Here is a 21983-nt window from a genome sequence, read left to right as displayed (position 1 = left end):
AGTAACATACGAGACAATTCATATTATCCTATAAAATAGATTGAAGAAGTCAAACTTATGTTTATAGCATTTGTAAATTTAGAGACAATTTTTGACGATGTTGAACAGACTATAGTCTTTGAAATTCTGAAGATAGCAGGGGTCAGATACCAGACTGCAATTATAATCATTGAATGGACTGAAAGGGGAGCATTAGTTGAGTCAGGAATGTTTTAGCATATCCCTAATTTTATCCAGTATATATATTGAGCAAGAAGTAAAGAAAACCAAACAGAAATTTGGAGAGGAAGAAAAAATAAAAACTTTGTTTGCCGATGTTCTAGTTCTATAAGATATAGCAAAGGAGTTGGAAGATCAATTGAAAACAGTGGATAGTGTCTTGAAAAAGAAAGATGAACATCAACAGAAATGAAACAAGGATAATTAAATGCAGTGGAATTAAATCAAGTGACGATGGGGAATTGGATTACTGAATGAGAGATTAAAGGTGGTAGATAAATTTTGCTACCTGGGCAGTAAAATAACATGTAATGGTTGGCATAGAGAAGCTATAAAATGCAGACAGCAGTTCCAAGAAAAGGGTTTCTGAAGAAATGAGTTCATTAGCATCTAATATAAGTTTATTGTTTGGCAGTCTTTTCTGAAGGTATTTATGTGGAACATAGCTTTGTATGGAAATGAAACCTGAACAGTAAACACTACAGACAAGAAGGGAATGGAAGCTTTTGAGGTGTTTTGCTACAGAAGAATACTGAAGATTAGATGGGTAGACTGAATGACTAAAGAAGAGGCATCAAAGTGAATGAGGGAGAAACGAGATACATAACAAACTTTGTGTAAAAGAAGTGCTTATTTGATATGATGCATGCTGAAGCATCAAGGACTAATTAGTTTAATTGTGAGGGAATTGTGTTGGGTGAAAATTCTGAAAGGAGACCAAGGTTTGAGAAGCATCAGTAGGTCAACAGAATGTACATTCCAGTAGTTACATGAACATGAAGACACTTGCACTGAATACCTTAGGAAAGCTTCATCAAACCAGTGTTTGGACTGAAGAACACCACAATCAACAAAAACGTGACATAAATTTAATAAGGTAGCTCATAAATTGTGTACAAAATTTTAATTTCCAATACTCAAAATTGATATTGTACTGTTTTCAGAGCAGAGGATCGTGAACATCTGAGAATTAAAAAATTAAAAGAAGTTTTTCCTTTTTAAAAGAATTAAATATGTCCTTTTGAAAATTGCCTCATTGTTTTCTTTATTCCTTTCTTCTTCTTCTTCTTCTTCTTCTTCTTCTTCTTCTTCTTGTCTTCTGTGGGACTTGAAGCTCCCATGTCAATATTGCCTCCAAATGCTTCCATCTTGTGCTACTTCCTGCCTATTATTTATGATCATTGTGTTGTACATAGTTCAATTTCATGTATCCATTTTATTCTGGGTCTCCCCTTCCTCTCCTGCCAAATGGCTTCTCCGTGAATATTGTTGAACCAGTTATTCTTCTTTGATGGCCTGCCATTGAAGTCTTCTCGAATTTATTATGATCATTGTTGTTGCTTGTTGTGAAAGTACGTGGATTGTTCGGAGAGGCCATTTGCGTCTCTCACACATGTCAAGATGCAGCTTGTTAATGCTGAGAGGCAGCACCATTAATTTTGAACAATATGGGAACAACATTTGTTTAACAGGATATACGCAGCTGAATATCGTAGAATCATGTAATAAACCACCTCGGTTGTAAATAGTTTATTGGTTCAGTTCGATCGGTTTCATTCGGTTATAAGCCCATCTTCAGCTGAACAAGACTGTAGTAGGAAGATGGAGAAACTATAATAAGAGATTATATACCATGTTCTGAGGCATCAAGGGATCACAAATTTAGCATTGGAGGGCAGTGTGGAGGGTAAAAATCATAGAGGGTGACCAAGAGATGAATACACTAAGCAGATTCAGAAGGACGTAGGTTGCAGTAAGTACTGGGAGATGAAGAAGCTTGCACAGGATAGAGTAGCATGGAGAGCTGCATCAAACCAGTCTCAGGACTGAAGACCACAACAACAACAACATCATACCATTCAACGCTTGTTTGTTGTTAATAGTGGGAATTCACTGACCAACTGTAATTATGAAGTTGCTATATTCAGCTTAGTCAGGATGAAACGCAGGTGTCACAACAGATAATCAACAAAATTACATAAAGTCGTGACCAGTCAGAGGAAAAAAACTAAGAGAAAATCAATGAACCATGTAAGAGAACTTACACCATGAGGCGTGTGGCAGCCGCACACTGGCCACCAGGTTGCGGGCACAAGACAGCTGCATGTTCCTGTAATTGTCATTGCCAGCTGATACTATTTCTGCTGGTGGATACTCAATTATCACTACATTTAACGTGTACATAATTTTCACATTATTATTATTTTTTGTTAATTGTATTTTGACAGTGTACATCTAACCATTGTTTATTCAGTTACGTATTTGTATCTACCATTTGTTAACAATTGGCGTAGTCAGCTCTGAAGCTATTCGCCACTAGATGGCTTTACTTTCCCTTGCTATACAATGGTTGCCAGTTTCTGTTCACAGTTGGCTTGTATCACAGCATCATACCATATCATACTTGCAGATGTCAGCTTGATCCTCACTTCTTTACATAATTTTGTTGATTATCTGTTATGATACTCATGTTTCTTTCTGACTAACCTGACCTTATCAACTTCAGATTCCCAGCTGGCAGTGAATTCCCACTATTAAGGTAACAAACGTGTTAAGTGGTATACGGTCTCTCATAGTTTTTCCATTTTCTTACTGGAGTCTTGTTCACCTGAACATCGGCTTATAATCGTCCAAAACTGGTCATAATTGAACCTATTAAACTATTTACAACTGAAGTGGTTTATTATCTGTCCATATGGGAACACACTAACAAAAGTCAAAAAGTGCTTCCAGCAACTTCAGCCTTGTAACAAGCCAGGTGATTGTTTGATTCAACATGACAATGCTCGGCCTTATAAAAGTTTGAGAACCTTCAAACATATCACTAAACAGAGTTAGACAGTGCTAACCAATTTGCCCTAGAGTCCTGACCTAGTTCCATCAGACTTCCACTTGTTAGGACCAGTAAAGAATGCCATTCGTGGAAGACATTTTGAAGATGATAAAGCGAGAATTGACACAGTGAAGAAATGGCTTCATGACCAGAACAAAAAGTAGTACTCGCAGCTTATACATGCACTTGGGTATCACTAGAGAAAGGCCATAGAACAGGAAGAAAATTACTTGGAAAAATAGGGAGTGCAGAATAAACGTTATTATTTCTTTTGACCATATTATCAAAAGAATGGATTACTACTCATAATACATCGGATTGTGAAACAAGTAACTCTTTGGCCAAAAGACCTTCTTCAGAATTAGACAAAGCGCGCGCGCGCCCACACACACACACACACACACACACACACACACACACACACACACACAAACAAACTTGTGTGTGAGTTGCGTTTGCACGCGTGCGCGCGCGTGTGTGTGTGTGTGTGTGTGTGTGTGTGTGTGTGTGTGTGTGTGTGTGTGTGTTTAGTTATTGTTGATGAAGGCTTTACTGGCTGGAAGCTTTAGTTGTGACATTCTGTTGTGCCTATCTGCGACTCTCAGCATCGCCACTGTATGGTAAGTAACAACTTTCCTTTTCATAATATTGTTACATTCCATCCTGGATTTTCCATTGTTTGAATGTCCAAAGAAAGTATGCCTTGCAGTCTGCTGCTCATATTCTAGTGGTTAGCATTGTTGCCTCTGGACCATGGGATCACATGTCCGATTCCCAGGCATGTAGGGGATTTTTTCTGCCCAGGGCCTGGGTGTTTGTGTTGTCATCACCATTTCATCACCATTCAGGAAAATGTCAAGACTGGACAGTGAAAAGATTGAGAATTTGTATGGGTGCTAATAATCACACCGTTGAACCCCACAAACCAAAATCATAATCAATATCATCATCATCGTCGTCGTCATGATACCTCACAGTGTTACAGATAAGCCACGTAAACTGGTGTGCAAAACTTAAGAATGAAAGTAACTTTCACAAGACATGTTACTGCCAAGTAACGTAGCCCTGTGAATGTTGGACCTTACATAAAAAGAAATGCTACCGTATAATACAGAAGGTAATTGAAGGAAAGATGCAATGAGATGAACAGAAATGACACTTTTATTCAAAGACAATAATTACACTGTAGTCACCACGGTTCATGACGGTTCTCTAGAACTCGTGCAAGGTGGGACATGGTTCTTAATAGTGTATGTGATCACCACAGACAGCAGTGTGCTCTCTGCAACTTGCTCCCATTCTGGCCACAAGATGGCTCAGGAGTTCTTGTTGTAGGCCTTGCCATTGCTCCACCAGCACAGTTGACAACTGCTGGATGATCATTGATGCATGTAGAAGTGCTGCAATACGTCTCCCCAGTGTGTCCCACACCTATTCAACAGGATTTAAGTTGGGTGAATGGGCAGGCCGTCACTTCACCGAATACCTTCTCATTCCAGAAGTTCCCTTCACCTATACTGTACGATTTGATCATGCACTGTAATCCATTACAATAAAGTCAGTGCCAAATGTACCTGTGACAAAAACACACATGGGGAATGAATACAGTGTCACAATAACATTGATCTGTGACTGTACAGTGTACAAAGATTTGGAGGTCAGACACCCAAACAATATTATGCCTCCTCACATCATAACAGCTGGACCATCAAAACAATCATGTTCGACAATGTTTCTGGATCTATTACAGTCTGGAATGGAACCAGGAACATTGTCAAACATGATCATTTTGGTAGTCCAGCTGTTATGGTGTGGGGAGGCATAAAATTGCTTGGATGTACTGACCTCCAGATCTTTAAACACAGCACACTCACAGATCAATGTTATTCTGACACTATACTCCTTCAGCATGTGCTCTTTTCAGGTGTGCATTCAACCCTGACTTTGTTTTCGCTGGATGACAATGCGCGACCACATTAAACTGCGCAAATGGACGAGCTCTTGGGAAGAGAGGATATTCGGTGAATTGAGTGGCCTGCCAATTCCTCCAACTTAAATTCCATCAAGCATGTGTGGGATGCATCAGGTAGACATATTGCAGCAGGTCTGCAGACACCAATGAACACCCAGTATTTGTCAACCACACTGGTGGAGTAATGGAATGCTCCAACACAAGAAGTGCTTACCAACATAGTGGTTAGTGTGGGAGCACATTGCAGAGCACGCATTGCCATCTGTGGTGATCACACACTCTATTCAGGATCATATTCCACCTTTGTAATGTCCAGGGGAACGTCATAAATTACAGCAACTTAAGTGTAATTATAGTCTTTAAATAAAGCTGTCATTTCTGTTTATTCCATGGTGTATTTCTTCCAGTTACCGTCTGTACTGTACTGTACTGTTGCAGCTCCTTCTGTGTAAGGTCCAAGTTTCCTGAGCGGTGTTACTTGGTAGTGACACATCATCATCTTCAAGTTGTGCACATCATTGTATGGAGAAGAGAAGAATTTTACTATCATGCAACCAGCAGCTTTTCTCAGGTGCAGTACACAAAGTTTTTTGTACGAGCATTATGCAATCAGGTATTCAACCATTTTTCCCTTGCCACCACTGCCTTCTGTTGCCCAGAAGAAGAAATTCCTGTCTAGTCAGCATTTCCCCATTGTCATAAAGGGACAACACACAGATTTCACAGTCAAGTTGCAATCCCTGTTGCTAAAACCTTTATGATACAGAAACGCAAATGCAAAATTCACTTGTAGCTAAATATCTAGGTTTTCTTAATCCCATTGGCTACCGAGCGAGGTGGCGCAGTGGCTAGCACACTGGACTCGCATTCTGGAGGACGACGGTTCAATCCCGTCTCCAACCATCCTGATTTAGGTTTTCCGTGATTTCCCTAAATCGTTTCAGGCAAACGCCGGGATGGTTCCTTTGAAAGGGCACGGCCGATTTCCTTCCCAATCCTTCCCTAACCCGAGCTTGCGCTCCGTCTCTAATGACCTCGTTGTCGATGGGCCGTTAAACACTAACCACCACCACCACACATTGGCTATCCTGTACTCCTTCCTCTGTCTAATTAGTAATTGCCCTAATTCTGTATTGATTTGAAGAACGTAAACTGCGATTGTTGTTGTATAGTCTTTGGATAGGCTATAAAGCTGTGTAATTTTGTAAAATCATGTTAATATTGGTAGCATGTCAGTGGTTACATTAAATTACTCTGAGCTATGTTTGAAAGTTGCTTTATCTCTCTTGCATTTCATAAAGCTGCTGTTACTGGAAGGTGAATTTCAGTGCAGGAGAACCACTCACACAGAATATCATAAATTTACCAGGAGACAGAATGACAAGCCAGTACTTACGTTAAAGTAAAAAAATCTTAGCTTTTGGAACTGTCAAGTCCTTTGTCAGAGAAAAAAGAGGGATATGTTCGGTAAGGGTAGAAAGCAGAAGACTATAAGTAAACGTCTCCAAATTTTATACTTTTTTCAAGTGAGTTCTCCTTTTGATTTAATTCACATGGGAAATTGTTAGTTAGCAATGTGAATAATAGAAATGCAATTATTTTAGTATAAGATTGAAAATGATGATTGACAGGACGGAGTATCATTAAATGTAGATGTGAAACTGCATAACTTAAAATTCTTCTTTAGGTTGAGAGGAAGTTTTACAGTGTGCACATATTTCTTATCAGTGTCTTTTTGTGATTTCATATTTTTGCTGAAGAATGAAAAGATAAGTGCTAATACCATCTTACTTTCATCCTTTTGTCTTTGCAGTTAGTGGTGAAAGTAAATAACAAGTAAGAAATTACTATTTTCTAACCATCCATGAATTTACATTATCATATATATGTTTTAATAGGTTTTGTGACAAATTCTTGGCTGCATAAAATCAGAAGACAGTTCGTAAAAATAGTGCGTTGTGACTTTCCCTTCTCATACACAGTTTTCACTTTGTTCCTTGCGCACGCCTGTTAAACAATTACAAAAAAAAAAAATGCTTTGCTTGCTGCATGGGATATAAGTGTTTCTTTCAGAGTAGTTAATTTGAAGTCTTTGTTCCTGTCTCTGCCTTAGATACTGAGACATTATTAATCATTTAGATACATAACAACATTTCTCTTAAATTTTAAATGCTTTGACACAAAAAGATACATGTATTGCTTAATAAATTAATCCATAATTTTCATTGCAGCCAATGAAACACTCTTGCGAACACTACAGAGTTACTGTAGCCTGCATGGTGCCAGTGGTGGTGGACTGGCATCAGTGCGAATGGAGCTTGTTCTGCTGCTGCAGGAGCTTCAGCAAGACAAGAGTCAGCAGACGTTGTTATCACCACTTCCATTTCCAACAACACTCCCTCTTTTATCTGCTAGTGTTGCGTCTAACAAGACTGTCGTCGGCGACCCTGTTCGGCTGTTGCAGGTAAGCGAACAGACGGCTGAAAGGTGATAATTTATTTATTTTCCTGTTGGTGCAGAAAATGAAAACTTTTTGGCAGGCGCATAATGAATGTTTCTTATCACACAAGGAGTGGCATGTTGAATTAAAGTTCATTGTGACTGAACATTGCAAAAAAGTTAGTAAAATGACTCCGATTTCAAAGAGAGAAGAGCTTTTGCTTTATGTAACATTATTATTCAGAGTGATATCATTAAAGATTTGCCTCCTAAAATTTTTCAAGGAAATTCAAGAAACTGGCCATGATGATATTTAAATAAGCTTCTTGGCATTCATCTGAATTTAATTAAGAAGTGAATTTTTAAGCAATTGCTTGTGAACTTCGTGGTTTACCTCCTCTGAAAAATACTTAAGCAAAACTTATGGTTCTTTATTCGGTAAATTTACACCATTTAGTAAGTACATTTTCATTTTATTACGTATGTACTTGTCCAACAGTAAAACATTAAACTGACCGTGAAAATTCATAAATCACTTTCTCTGTACAGTACATAGAATTGATGAGAATCCATGATAACTTTCTGACACCAACCAAATATTGTAAAGAATATTATGTTCTTATTGTCATTCAAATATTGAGAGTGAATTTTGATTGGTAACTTTTTGCATATGTGGTGTCAGGTAAAGCAGTGGGACAGGTATTTCAGGGAAATAAGATATACTGTGTGATCAAAGGTATCCGGACACTTGGCTGAAAATTACTTAAAAGTTCACGGTGCCCTCCATCGGCAAAGCTGGAATTCAGTATGGCATTGGCCCACCCTCAGCCTTAATGACAGCTTCCACTCTTGCAGACATATGTTCAATTAGGTGCTGGAACGTTTCTTGGGGAATGGCAATCCATTCTTCACGGAGTGCTCCAGTGAGGAGAGAGATTGATGTCGGTCGGTGAGGCCTAGCACAAAGTCGGCATTCCAAAACACCCCAAAGGTATTTTATAGGATTCAGGTCAGGAGTCTGTGCAGGCCTGTCTATTACAGCCAGCCGCGGTGGCTGTGCGGTTCTAGGCGCTACAGTCCGGAACCGCGGGGCTGCTACGGTCGTAGGTTCGAATCCTGCCTCGGGCATGGATGTGTGTGATGTCCTTAGGTTTAAGTAGTTCTAAGTTCTGGGGGACTGATGACCTAAGATGTTAAGTCCCATAGTGCTCAGAGCCATTTTTTTGTCTATTACAGGGGTGTTATTGTCGTGTAACCACTCCGCCACAGGCCGTGCTTTATGAACAGGTGCTCGAGCATGTTGAAAGATGCGATTTCTATCTCTGAATTGCTCTTCAACAGTGGGAAGCGAAAAGGTGCTTAAAGCATCAACGTAGGCCTGTGCTGTGATAGTGCCATGCAAAACAACAAGGGGTACAAGCCCCCTTCATGAAAAACCCGACCACTCCATAACACCACCGCCTCTGCATTTTACTGTTCGGCTCTACACACACTGGCAGATGATGTTCACCGGGCATTCACCATATCCACATCCTGCCACCGGACTGCCACATTGTGTACCGTGATTCATCACTCCACACAATTTTTTTCCACGGTTCAATCATCTAGTGTTTATGTTCCTTACACCAAGTTCTATGTACTGACTTGGCAGAAAATCCTAAGAAATTTTGGTCTTATGTCAAAGCGGTAGGTGGATCAAAACAAAATGTCCAGACACTCTGTCACCAAAATGGTACTGAAACAGAGGATGACAGACTAAAGGCCGAAGTACTAAATGTCTTTTTCCAAAGTTGTTTCACAGAGGAAGATTGCACTGTAGTTCCTTCTCTAGATTGTCGCACAGATGACAAAATGGTAGATATCGAAATAGACGACAGAGGGATAGAGAAACAATTAAAATCGCTCAAAAGAGGAAAGGCCTCTGGACCTGATGGGATACCAGTTCAGTTTTACACAGAGTACGCGAAGGAACTTGCCCCCCTTCTTGCAGCGGTGTACCGTAGGTCTCTAGAAGAGCGTAGCGTTCCAAAGGATTGGAAAAGAGCACAGGTCATCCCCGTTTTCAAGAAGGCGCATCGAGCAGATGTGCAGAACTGTAGACCTATATCTCTAACGTCGATCAGTTGTAGAATTTTGGAACACACATTGTGTTCGAGTATAATGACTTTTCTGGAGACTAGAAATCTACTCTGTAGGAATCAGCATGGGTTTCGAAAAAGACGGTCATGTGAAACCCAGCTCGTGCTATTCGTCCACGAGACTCAGAGGGCCAAAGACACGGGTTCACAGGTAGATGCCGTGTTTCTTGACTTCCGCAAGGCGTTCGATACGGTTCCCTGCAGTCGTTTAATGAACAAAGTAAGAGCATGTGGACTATCGGACCAATTGTGTGATTGGATTGAGGAGTTCCTAGATAACAGGACGCAGCATGTCATTCTCAATGGAGAGAAGTCTTCCGAAGTAAGACTGATTTCAGGTGTGCCGCAGGGGAGTGTCATAGGACCATTGCTATTCACAATATACATAAATGACCTTGTGGATGACATCGGAAGTTCACTGAGGCTTTTTCCAGATGATGCTGTGGTGTATCAAGAGGTTGTAACAGTGGAAAATTGTACTGAAATGCAGGAGGATCTGCAGCGAATTGACGCATGATGCAGGGAATGGCAATTGGATCTCAATGTAGACAAGTGTAATGTGCTGCGAATACACAGAAAGATAGATCCTTTATCATTTAGCTACAAAATAGCAGGTCAGCAACTGGAAGCAGTTAATACCATAAATTATCTGGGAGTACGCATTAGGAGTGATTTAAAATGGAATGATCATATAATGTTGATCGTCGGTAAAGCAGATGCAAGAATGAGATTCATTGGAAGAATCCTAAGGAAATGCAATCCGAAAACAAAGGAAGTAGGTTACAGTACGCTTGTTCTCCCACTGCTTGAATACTGCTCAGCAGTGTGGGATCCGTACCAGATAGGGTTGATAGAAGATATAGAGAAGATCCAACGGAGAGCAGCGCGCTTCGTTACAGGATCATTTAGTAATCGCGAAAGCGTTATGGAGATGATAGATAAACTCCAGTGGAAGACTCTGCAGGATAGACGCTCAGTAGCTCGGTACGTGCTTTTGTCAAAGTTTCGAGAACATAGCTTCACCGAAGAGTCAAGCAGTATATTGCTCCCTCCTACATATATCTCGCGAAGAGACCATGAGGATAATATCAGAGAGATTAGAGCCCACACAGAGGCATACCGACAATCCTTCTTTCCACGAACAATACGAGACTGGAATAGAAGGAAGAACCGATAGAGGTACTCAAGGTACCCTCCGCCACACACCGTCAGGTGGCTTGCGGAGTATGGATGTAGATGTAGATGTAGAAGTGAGGTGTTGTTTGGCAGTTGCTGGTGTGATGTGTGGCTTACGAGCAGCTGTTCGACCATGAATTCCAAGTTTTCTCACCTCCCGTCTAACTGTCATAGTACTTGCAGTGGATCCTGATGCAGTTTGGAATTCCTGTGTGATGGTCTGTGCCTATTACACGGTACGACCCTCTTCAACTGTCGGCAGTCTGTCAGTCAACAGACGAGGTCGGCCTGTAAGCTTTTGTGCTGTACGTGTCCCTTCACGTTTCCACTTCAGTATCACATTGGAAACAGTGGACCTAGGGATGTTTAGAAGTGTGGAAATCATGCGTTCAGACGTATGACACATCTGACACCCAATCACCTGACCATGTTTGAGGTCGTTGAGTTCCGCAGATCGCCCCATTCTGCTCTCTCATGATGTTTAATGACTACTGAGGTTGGTGATATGGAGTACCTGACAGCACAATGCACATAATATGAAAAATGTGTGTTTTTGGGAGTGTGTGGATACTTTTTAGATATAACTTGTGAATCAAATGTCTTGATGATGATGGTGGTGATGAGGAAAACTGAACGAAAAAGCTAACGCTTCAGAATAACGGTGTGTTGCGTGATCAGTGTTTTCAAGGTGTTCCAAATATTGCCTATATTTTCTTAGGCTTTCAGCTTCCTAGCCCTTAATTGACACATCAAATAATATATCTCTTTGCTCAAGCAGTGATGCAGCAGAAAAGCGGGCACAGTTTCATTGTTAAGTGTTGTCTTTCCTTTGTTCTCCTGTGTTTCAAGTCCATCCTTGTTCTCATTTTTATTCTCCTTAAAACGTGAGCAGTTAAGTAGCTTTTTGTCCATCTCGTGTGTCATTAACAGTTCTGTCTAATAGAAATAGTTTTAGCGTAACTTATGTGAAACATTTTTACTATTATTTACCACTCCATGAAGAAGATCAAGGATTTTTGTTCATCCAACAGACCTGTAATGTTTCCTCTCCATGCAATCCCCCCCCCCCCCCCTTCTACCCCACCACCCACCACCACCACCACCACCACCCAGAATTGCTCCATTGCAGCCAATTATTTACAACTAAGGATAGTAGTACAGTACCTGTTTGAAATTTGGAAGTACCTAAATTAACCTGTAAATTTGTGTTTGAGTATCTAACTTACATGTTCTTGACCCTAATAATTACATTTATTTAATTTGCTTTGCTCCGAACAGGCCCTGGCACATGATATTCTTCAGACAATAATCGAGATCCGCAGGCCACCTACTCCCTCCCACACAAACTTCCGTGAGGTATTTGTTTTGCGTGATCTGGCTATTGCATTGTCAGCGTGTATATATCAGTCACTTTGTGACTCTGACACATTCATCGTGAAGCAACATCTCGACAGGTTTGTTGTACAAGAAACTTATTATTTGATAAGACGAATATTTATACCAGTTGGATTGTTACCAGCATGAACTGTTGCACAGATCTTCTAAATGTGAATAGTCATGCAGTCAACTGTAGTTAGACAGTATGTGATCCATGGGTGACTTGCCCAATGTGTTGTAATTACATGGAACAATTTGACTCGTAGGTTATTAACTTAATTTGGTAAGTAAAGTATGGCTGCGTGCCGAACATTTAGAGATAAGCTCAAATGTTCATCGAACAGAAAAGAATATTGAGTTCAATATTAAATAAAAACAACTAAAATTGCATTGTTTAGTCATGGAGTTGACTGTAAATCTATGAATGATAAGATTAAATTGACATCTTTTGGCAACAGGAAACCTGGCTAAAAGAAATTTTGGTACTTATGGCAATTGAAGCAATATGGATTTGAAATTACTTTACACTTGTGCAAATAAAAGAAAAATTTCTTCAAATTTATGTAGGTAACATACCCATTTTAAATTTTGGACAGTCCCAATATGTGTTAGTACCATCTTCATTTGCAAATGCTACATTCTCAGTAAGATAAATGATATCTTTCATCTGTTTGATTTGAGAGATACATTTGTGTTGTCTTTATTTCTACCAATTGTTATACGTACATGTAGTATTAGAATATAAATTTTTGCCCATGAGTAAGTTCTGTGCTATGGCTTAGTTTCCATTGTGGCCATGAAATATTCTTACTTATAATATTGTTAATAAAATGTATATCAGTTTAAAAAGTGTCATGCATGCACTTTTCGTGAGACTGATGAGTCAATGATGTACCATACATTAATGATGAGTGAATAACATGTCTTCTGTGACTGTGTGTTGGAGAGATTTGACAAATTTATGAAGAGGATAAAATGCTACTCACCATATAGGAAATGTTGAGTTGCAGACAGACACAAGAAGAAGACTGGTAAACAAGTAAGCTTGTAGCCCAGAAGTGTTCTAATTTTGAAACCACACACACACACACACACACACACACACTCATTTGTGTGTGTGTGTGTGTGTGTGTGTGTGTGTGTGTCATTTCTAATCAGAGGAAGGGTTTTTGGCTGAAAGCTTACTTATTTACAGGGTGTATACGACCTGGGACAACCGGGAGATCCGGGAAAAACCCGGGAATTTTTTAGATTTCTGGGAATTTTTCAGTGTTTTAGTTTTCTGTTAAATTTTTGTAATTTTGACTGGTAAGAACCAATTCTCGAACAAAGATATTACTGTATCCCGCTACTGCAGAATAACACTTCAACAACTAAACATAAACTAGAGAAAAAAACGAAAATAACTTAAATTGCAAAGGAAATGTGCCTTATACAACAGTGACACACACATAACAACAAATTGCCTCTGATGAGCGTGAAGTCACGACTGTTTACGTTAGATTCGTTTTAGCAGTCACGAGTGGGCTCATGCACGTCCGCAGTTGAGTCGCATTTGAGCAGTAGATTCTCCCGCTTCTGGCTACAGGAATGTGGCTGTTGGCTGTGCAAGCAGTCGCAGCAAGCAGCTAGATGCTACCGGGAAAAGGGAGGGCGCCAAATTCATATTCTTGAGGGGAAAAAAGCTTGTTCCACAAAGCGTTTAGCATCCAGCGCCCGTTGGTCTATCGGTTATTCATATGATTTTGAAACGCATCCCTGTTGGTTTTTGAACATGTTTGAACACATTTTAAGTTGATTTCTGAATGAATCATAAGTTGATTTTTAAATGCGTGCATAGTGTACATGATGTCTATATCAGGAGAATCCTCATCGCATCTAGAAATAAACTTTCCGCAGAAAAGAGGGGACGGGGCTATACGAGCTGAGTGGAGTAAGGCCGAATGGATGAATGCCAATCGCCGTCTGGTTGTGTGGTTGATTGGGTTTGCGAATGATCAGCGTTGTTATAATTCCTAGCGAAATTCATAGATTCAGACTACCAGAATGGAAATAAACGACTAACAGGAATAACAGGTGAGAAAGATAACGTATTATCTTCTCGGTGTATCCAAGAAAATGAAATTTTGACAGAATTTTTGGCCAGATCACTACACTAGTAAGGACCAGGTGTACAGTCCCCGGCTAGCAGCCGCTGAAGTTCTGTTCTGGAAGTAACGCGAGTGGTGTGGAAAACGTGTTGTATGAACACGTAACAATGCCTAACCGGAGAATAATTGCTGGATAACTAAACCTGTGATTCTGGCCGGGTTAGTGAAGTTAATCGGTAACAAATTTTGACAATGGCAGGAATAGCTGCAGAATTGGTGATGACAAGATTGTTTGTTAGAACGAGGAAGGAGAATAAACGGGGACATCACACAAATTATGGAAGAATAAGACGATTCCAAATTTATATACAAATTTCATAATACTATTTTTTGATCTCATGCTTGAGAAACTGGTGCATGTGAATGCAGTGTGAAACTATTTCCTAATATAAAGCTTTTTGCTTGTAGTTGGCCTAATAGGCATTTGATATTGGTACTTAGTGAATTATATTCTGTCGTGTTATAAAAATGACCATTTGTGCCAAAACAGTCTCGTTTATTTGGTGTGTGTTACAAAAGTGCTGCAATATTAGAAAGGCCTATTTTGTTTTATCTAACAGATAGTGACAAAATAGATGTAATCAAATCATGAAAGCATGCCAGTCTTGGGTATTATTTGTATCGACAGCTTTTTCAGTATTAGATAACGACATTTTGATTTTTCATGTAGCAAAACGTTTGACCAACTTTGATGAGGTAATAGATTCTTTTGCACAAAGGAAAGCACGCCATGTAAAGCTATAGCAAGATTAGAGAGGGAAAAAAAGGCTAGGAGCTAAGAATTGAAGAAATGTGTACTTTCTTGCTTGTCTCTTGTCTTTACTGGTTTTATGTATCCTATATTTAATTTTATGTCACACAAAACAGCAAGTTATTAGCTAATAGGCAATAAAGAGTGCATATTTTCTGAAGATTTCTTGTTCTCCCGATTACAAATGATACCATTCGCTATTAATTGCGAGGTTTTTTCTAAAAAAAAGAAAGAGGGGCTGGCTGTCAAACTGGCCGAATGGGAGCAGGAGAGGCACCACAGGACATTTCAATTTCCATTGTGCTGAATATAGTTTTATATCATCCATTACACGTTTAAATTCCACGGAGCGAAATACAGTGATGTGCGGTAGAAGTATGCTGTCTGAAGGGGCGTGGCACTGCACTTTGGCACATTTAAGACCAAACAACATGTCTTACATTTCCTCGAACATGTATGTTTTATGTTTCAGACTTCTCAGGAAGATGTGCGCTACAAGATGAGCATATTTTTGAAAATTCGATTTTTTTTTTTTATTTTTATTTTTTTTTAAAAAAAAAAAGAAATTGAGATCCGAGGCTGATGCGCAAAGCAGTCTGAGTTATAGTGCGTAGTCTCCACGTGACCCGTGTTTACATTTAGTGATTTTGCTGTTTCCCCTTCATTTACTCTCACATCAAATGAAAACAAAACTGATATCTGTGTCCGGGAGCTATCAAGTGAATTAAAACACATTCACATAATTACGGAAGGCTAAAATGTGTCATTAGTTTCAGATTTTATTTTATTTCCACCTTTCTGACAGTCAAGCATTAATTGCCTTACCGAACAATGAAGTTATTTTTGTCCGTTTGCTAAAGAAATTTGACTTTCATTAACCTTTTCGGCAGAGGCAGTCAATGTATTTGAAACGAAATGTTTAATTCCACAGTACTGGCTAGTTTCAACTGTTCGCTTCATTTCAAGTGCACGTTTTCATGTTCTAGCACGTATGGCATTATGCCATAATAAAGAACCAAACATGTTATAATACAGTAACTGGTGCTCCAAGAAAATTTACATCCCAAAAACCGCATTGAAAAGCTTAATATCAGGTTGAGGTCTACTTCACTGGGAATCTGGATATACGAATGTGCACTTTAAGTATGCATTTTAAATGTGCACACTTTAGTATGGTTCACGAAATTCCCATGCTCTTGGAGTGTCCTCTGATGTCTCGTTTCTTTTATGACATAATGTATGATCTTTCAATGTTTTACATGTAGGCCTACATACATACGGGCTTCCTACGTCATGCTAGCTGCGCAAGCACGATGTCGCCTGTTATATGCGTTGTCTGGCAACTATTTCTAACAGGTCGCGGGGAAATATAGCGAATGGTGGTCTGTTAGAAGAATTTCGAACCCTGAAGATCAGACATTTATGTCATTGTTAAAAATTTTACTGGCACATTTGTGTGATATATCTTAAAATGTAACACACGCAAAAAAGATCAACAATATATGTGAAAGCTTAGCTTCTCTTGTAGCTTATTAACCTTAGAGACCAATATTATATGTGAACGCATTGTTTTTCTTGTAGCAACACTATGTATAATAATTTAAACTATTAACTTTCCCCGTTTGTGTGTTCGTGCTACTTAACAGTGACGTTGCTGTTGGCTGACTACATCATGTGTCCTACGCTCTGAATATCCGTTGTTATCGTCTGGCGAGATCACGTGATATGAGCCATGACTGGCTTACAAAAAGCGCATCGCAATCTCGATTTCAATGATTTGGAAAGTAACACACGGTGTTTGGTGGAATTCCAATGTATACTTTCGTAATACGAAAATACGCAGCGTACATGTTGCTGCACATCAAAGATATCTCCAAAATGTGTCTTTTTCCCTGGGTTTCATTTTCTAAAGTGCCGGGAAATTCAACGCCCGTGTATAAACCCATAACCATTCAAGGGATTGATAAGTTTTGCTGGGAAAATATACAGTCACTTAACACGGAAAAAGTGTGTTTTTACATGCGAGCGAAGGTGTATTTTAATCCGGGAAACATCAGGGAATTTTTTTTTGCTTGTCCACATATACACCCTGATTCATCAGTCTCTTTGTTGGGCCCGTCTACAACTCAACAGTTCCACTATATGGTCAGTAGCAATCTATTTCATAATGCTGTCATTATTCCATTCTGAATTTTCTATTGTAGAAATTTGGCAGTTGTGTTATGTGAGTTCTTTGTAAAGTGACAGCTGCTATTAGAGCAAAGTGTTTAATCATAAATGTAACAAGTTTACCTTGTAATCTGTGCTTGTTTAGGGTTTCTTTCATGTGTCTATTAGTGCTTGTCTGTTTTAAAGCTACCAGAGCTCAGGTTTGGAATCTTTGGTACGTCTTAATTCAGTCTACACTAGTAGTCACCTGATTGCTGGACACAGTCGACGTCGGCGCTACAGCAGCGATGAGCCTCTACAAGTTACAACACAACCTGCAAAATGGCCAGGTGTGTAGTATTTTGTTTCTTGTACTTCCATCCTAATGTCACCAGTTATGAAACCAATGTTCTTATCATGAATTAACAAATTTAGTACCAGACATGTTGCATCCCTCAGACTATCTGTGAAACATTTTCTTATGTATTCTCTGTGGTTTGTCATCTGCACTGCCATGATGTCCATTCTCATCTGTTACTGCAACCCTTTTCCAGTGCCTAAATCAGCTGCTTAACTGGTATTACACAGATATTTTTAGATGATATTATCTGTATGTGTCTGCTAAACTGTGGGGAGTGGTGTACCTATCCACATCTACACAGCTAACACTCTTAGGTTACTTTATGGCCCATTTGCTTGCTCTCTCCTCAACTTTCATTTATGTCTATTATACTTCCATCATATACTTAATTTCTAATGCCATCCTTTTTCTTTATTGGCATTATTATTATTATTATTATTATTATTATTATTATTATTCATGTTGCTAATTTTTTTCTGGTACACTGATTGACCATTACATTTTTATTCTTTGTCACTTTATTTTACTTTCTTACATGATGCCCTTTCACCTAGCATCCACAAAGCTCCAACATTCATGCTTATTCACATCCATCCAATTCTTTCTTCTTTCTTTCTTTCTTCTTGTTTTCTAATGTTAATGTAAGTGTTATTCCAAGTCCACAGTTTTCCTTCGCACTAACCTCCTGCATTCAGTAGTAAATATGCTCTCTCTATTTTCAGCTCTCTATCCCATATTCGTGGACATTGAGAGGTTCTGCTTTGATTTTTAACATACTTCATATGTATGCCACAAAATTATGAGATAGAAATGCTGGCCAGTACTTATCTTCAAGAGAAATGTTAGTGCCGCTGGTAGATGCATACAAAAGTACATACGCTGTCCTGGTTTTCAAAACTAATGTTTCATCCTCAAGGAGAAAAAGAGGGATAAATTGGGGAAAGGTCACCCTGGTCACAGGATGAGAGGTACTTACCTGTTGTGAGGCCAAGGGATATGGAAGGGGTTCACAGAGATCAAAGATAGTATGTTGTGAGTACTGTCTGCACAAACGAAGTTGACATTTGACTTGGTGGCTGGTGAGAGCAACCACAAAGACATTTCCAAATTAAGATTGCTCCTATCGGTCTTCACATGTTGAGTGTGAACTAGGTTTGCGCAACCAATACTGTGCCGGCTTCAATTCAGAGATGATGATTATGATCATAAGTGTATAAAGAGCAAGAAAAATGCTTTAGAGTTATTTCATCATACCCTGTGTAGCATATTTTATTTTTCACTATTTTCCTATGTGTTGTCTAGATTGCTCTTTTTCAGTACTCATTTTGAAAGATCCTCCAAAGGCACTCCCCCCTGCGGGTTCGGGGGTAAGAAAAGGCCCGCGGTATTCCTGCCTGTCGTAAGAGGCGACTAAAAGGAGTCTCAAACGTTTCGGCCTTCTGTGATGGTCCCCTCTTGGGTTTAACCTATTTTTTTCCAAATTTCCGTTGTTAGTGCGTGCCATTTGGGGAAGGACACCTTACGTGGTGTTTTTCTATTGGTCCATCTTGCTCCACCATCTTGCATGTTACCTATTGTCGTGTGGGGGGGGGACTACGCCCAACATCTTCTGGGTTGTCTCCTTCTCGCCTTCTGCGCACTCTTGTTCTTAGCGCCCACGACAACTGTGGACCCTTTCAACACCTAAAATCCAACACGGTAGCCAGTCCGTTGTGGTGGGGTCGTCATGTACCCTCTTGGTGGTAGCCCCCTGACCACGCAGGGATCGCACTACAGATGCCAGAGCTGTTTCCTCCCCATGCATGCCAAGGAGTATGTGCCCATCTTGTCTGGGGCACGGGGACTCCGGGCAACGGGATATCGGCCAGGTACCCGTTGCTTTGGCTGGGTGGCGCCCTTGGGGAGAGCCCTCGTTCGGAGTAGGTGGCATCTGGGCAGATGTGGCGCAATGAAGCGCAATAAATCACACCAAGCTGGTGGTCGCACGGCCACCAGCGTCTCTAAGCGAGGTAGAGTCGACTTCGATGCTGCGCAATATGACCCTCAGACGTTCCCCTCGTTGGCTGCGCCATGGGAGGGACGCCAATCTAGTGCCAAGCGGGAGCCTTACGTACCGCAATACCTTGTCTGCAGCAGGACTGATGGTGACTCCTTTCTTCCGACGAAGCCTATGTTTTTTGTGGAACACCTGGAGGATAAGTTTGGGGAAGTGGCGGGGTTGTCAAAAATGAGGAATGGGTCCATCCTCCTCAAGACGTCCTCCCCAGCCCAGTCACGGGCGTTGCTCTTGTGTGATAAGCTGGGTGACATCCCTGTTACCGTCACTCCCCACAGTAGCTTAAATATGGTCCAGGGGATTATTTACCATCGTGACCTCTTGTTGCAATCCGATGACTAGCTGAGAGCCGACTTGGAACGACGTGGTGTGCATTTTGTCCGTCGTGTTTATAGAGGACCCAAGACAAGCAGGGTGGCCACCGGTGCCTTTATCTTGGCCTTCGAGGGTGATGTCTTGCCCGAGATGGTCAAGGTGATGGTTTACCGTTGCGACGTCAAGCCATATGTGCCTCCCCCGATGCGGTGCTTCCAGTGCTGGAAGTTTGGGCATATGTCCTCCCGTTGCCCATCCAGCGCTACATGTCGAGATTGCGGACGCCCCTCTCATCCTGATTCTCCATGTGCGCCTCTGCCTGTATGTGTCAACTGTGGGGAGCACCACTCTCCATGCTCGCCGGATTGCCCCGTTCTTCATAAGGAGCGAAAGATAATGGAATTTAAGACCCTGGACCGGCTTACTTATCGAGAGGCTAAACAGAAATATGAAAGGTTGTATCCTGCTTCCATTCGAACATCTTATGCTGCAGCCACGTTATCGTCGCCCACGCGAGCGACGGTTGTCGCCTCATCTGTGCCGCCTTCAGTGGGCCCTCGGGGTCGTGTATCTCTGTCTGCCCCCCTCGTGCCTGGGGGCAAGCCTTCCTCTGTTGCCCCCTTAGCAGTAGGGGCAAACCCTCTTCTGTCGCTCCCCCCACGCTTACTTCGGGAGTGACATCTGCTCCACAACCGGGAGGCTCGATCCCTCCCCCTCCTTCTCCGCCGGCGTTGCCTCCGCCGGTTCCTCTCTCGCGGAAGGGGTCCCTCGGGGCTCTCCCTTCCTCCGTTTCTTCTCCTACCCAGCCGGATGTCAGCCAGTGGCTGAAGGTTCCGCCACCTGCTGGTCGTAGGGCTTCTGCGTCGTCGTCAGCCTCCGACGCTCCTTCAGAGAAGCTCTCCCAGCCCTCTCACCCTAAGGGCCGACGTGAGAAGAAGGAACGGCATGTGTCCAAGAAGAAGGACGTTCCGGCGGTTTCAGCACCGCCTGCTGTACCTAGTGCTGGCTCCGGGGATGAGGTGGAGATCCTCGCCTCTGCCGCGGATCTCGCCCTCACGGAACTCTTGGGGGCCTCTCCTATGGACTCAGCTGACTCTCCCCCGGTGGCGGCAGTTGGCTCTGAGGCGCTGTCTGCCTCTTAGTCGCATTCACGCCCTCCCGGTCCCTTCCTGCTTCCATTCTCCAATGGAACTGCGGTGGTTATTTCCGCCACCTGCCTGAGCTCCGGATGCTTCTGAGTGATTCCCCTGTTCTCTGCATTGTTCTGCAGGAAACATGGTTTCCAGTACTGCGGACCCCCGCCCTTCGCGGTTATCGGGGATACTATAAGAACCGCGCTGCCTGTCAACGAGCGTCAGGTGGGGTTTGTCTTTTTGTTCACCACTCTGTCTGTAGCTCGCCAGTACCCCTTCAGACGCCTTTAGAGGCAGTCGCTGTCAGGGTTGAGCTCTCGCCAGCTATTACTGTTTGCTCTGTTTACATTCCTCCAGATGGGGAGCTCCCCCGACATGTCTTGGCTGCACTGCTGGCTCAACTTCCGCCACCTTTGCTGCTTCTAGGCGATTTCAATGCCCACAACCCTCTATGGGGTGGGACTGTCTCCGATGACCGCGGTCGGGCCGTGGAGCCTGTGTTGGCTCAGCTCGACCTTAGCCTCTTGAATACCGGTGCTCCCATGCATTTCAGTGTGGCCCATGGCTCTTTCTCGGCCATCGATCTCTCTCTTTGCAGCCCCGGACTTGTCCCATCCCTCCACTGGCGAGTGCATCCTGACCTCTGTGGTAGTGACCATTTTCCCATCTCTTTGTCACTGCCCCAGTGTCATTCTTCTGGGTGCCTGCCTTGCTGGGCTCTCCACAGGGCTGACTGGCCGGCTTTTACTTCTGCTGCAACCATTGAGTCTCCCCCCCAAGGTGACATTGACGGGGTGGTCCGTGTCTTAACCACATCCATCATTTCGGCGGCCGAGGCTGCCATCCCCCGCTCGTCTGGACTCCCTCGGAGGAAGGCTGTACCCTGGTGGTCGCCGGAGATTGCTGAGGCTATTC

At 41.8% G+C, this 21983-nt stretch overlaps 1 protein-coding gene across 1 annotated transcript in view; it reads left to right on the top strand.

The window, feature by feature from the left end:
* LOC126412095 (dmX-like protein 2) overlaps positions 1 to 21983 on the top strand; it is a 370418-nt gene that overhangs the window by 221822 nt on the left and 126613 nt on the right. The window contains exons 43-45 of the mRNA XM_050081514.1: positions 7256 to 7488; positions 12056 to 12231; positions 17411 to 17553. Coding sequence (XP_049937471.1) covers positions 7256 to 7488; positions 12056 to 12231; positions 17411 to 17553 — 552 coding nt within the window. The remainder of the gene's footprint in view (positions 1 to 7255; positions 7489 to 12055; positions 12232 to 17410; positions 17554 to 21983) is intronic.

The sequence above is a fragment of the Schistocerca serialis genome, chromosome 7 (assembly GCF_023864345.2).
Source record: "Schistocerca serialis cubense isolate TAMUIC-IGC-003099 chromosome 7, iqSchSeri2.2, whole genome shotgun sequence".
Taxonomy (NCBI): domain Eukaryota; kingdom Metazoa; phylum Arthropoda; class Insecta; order Orthoptera; family Acrididae; genus Schistocerca; species Schistocerca serialis.
The sequence above is the reverse complement of the archived record's forward strand: the minus strand, read 5'-3'. Positions and strand labels throughout refer to the sequence as shown.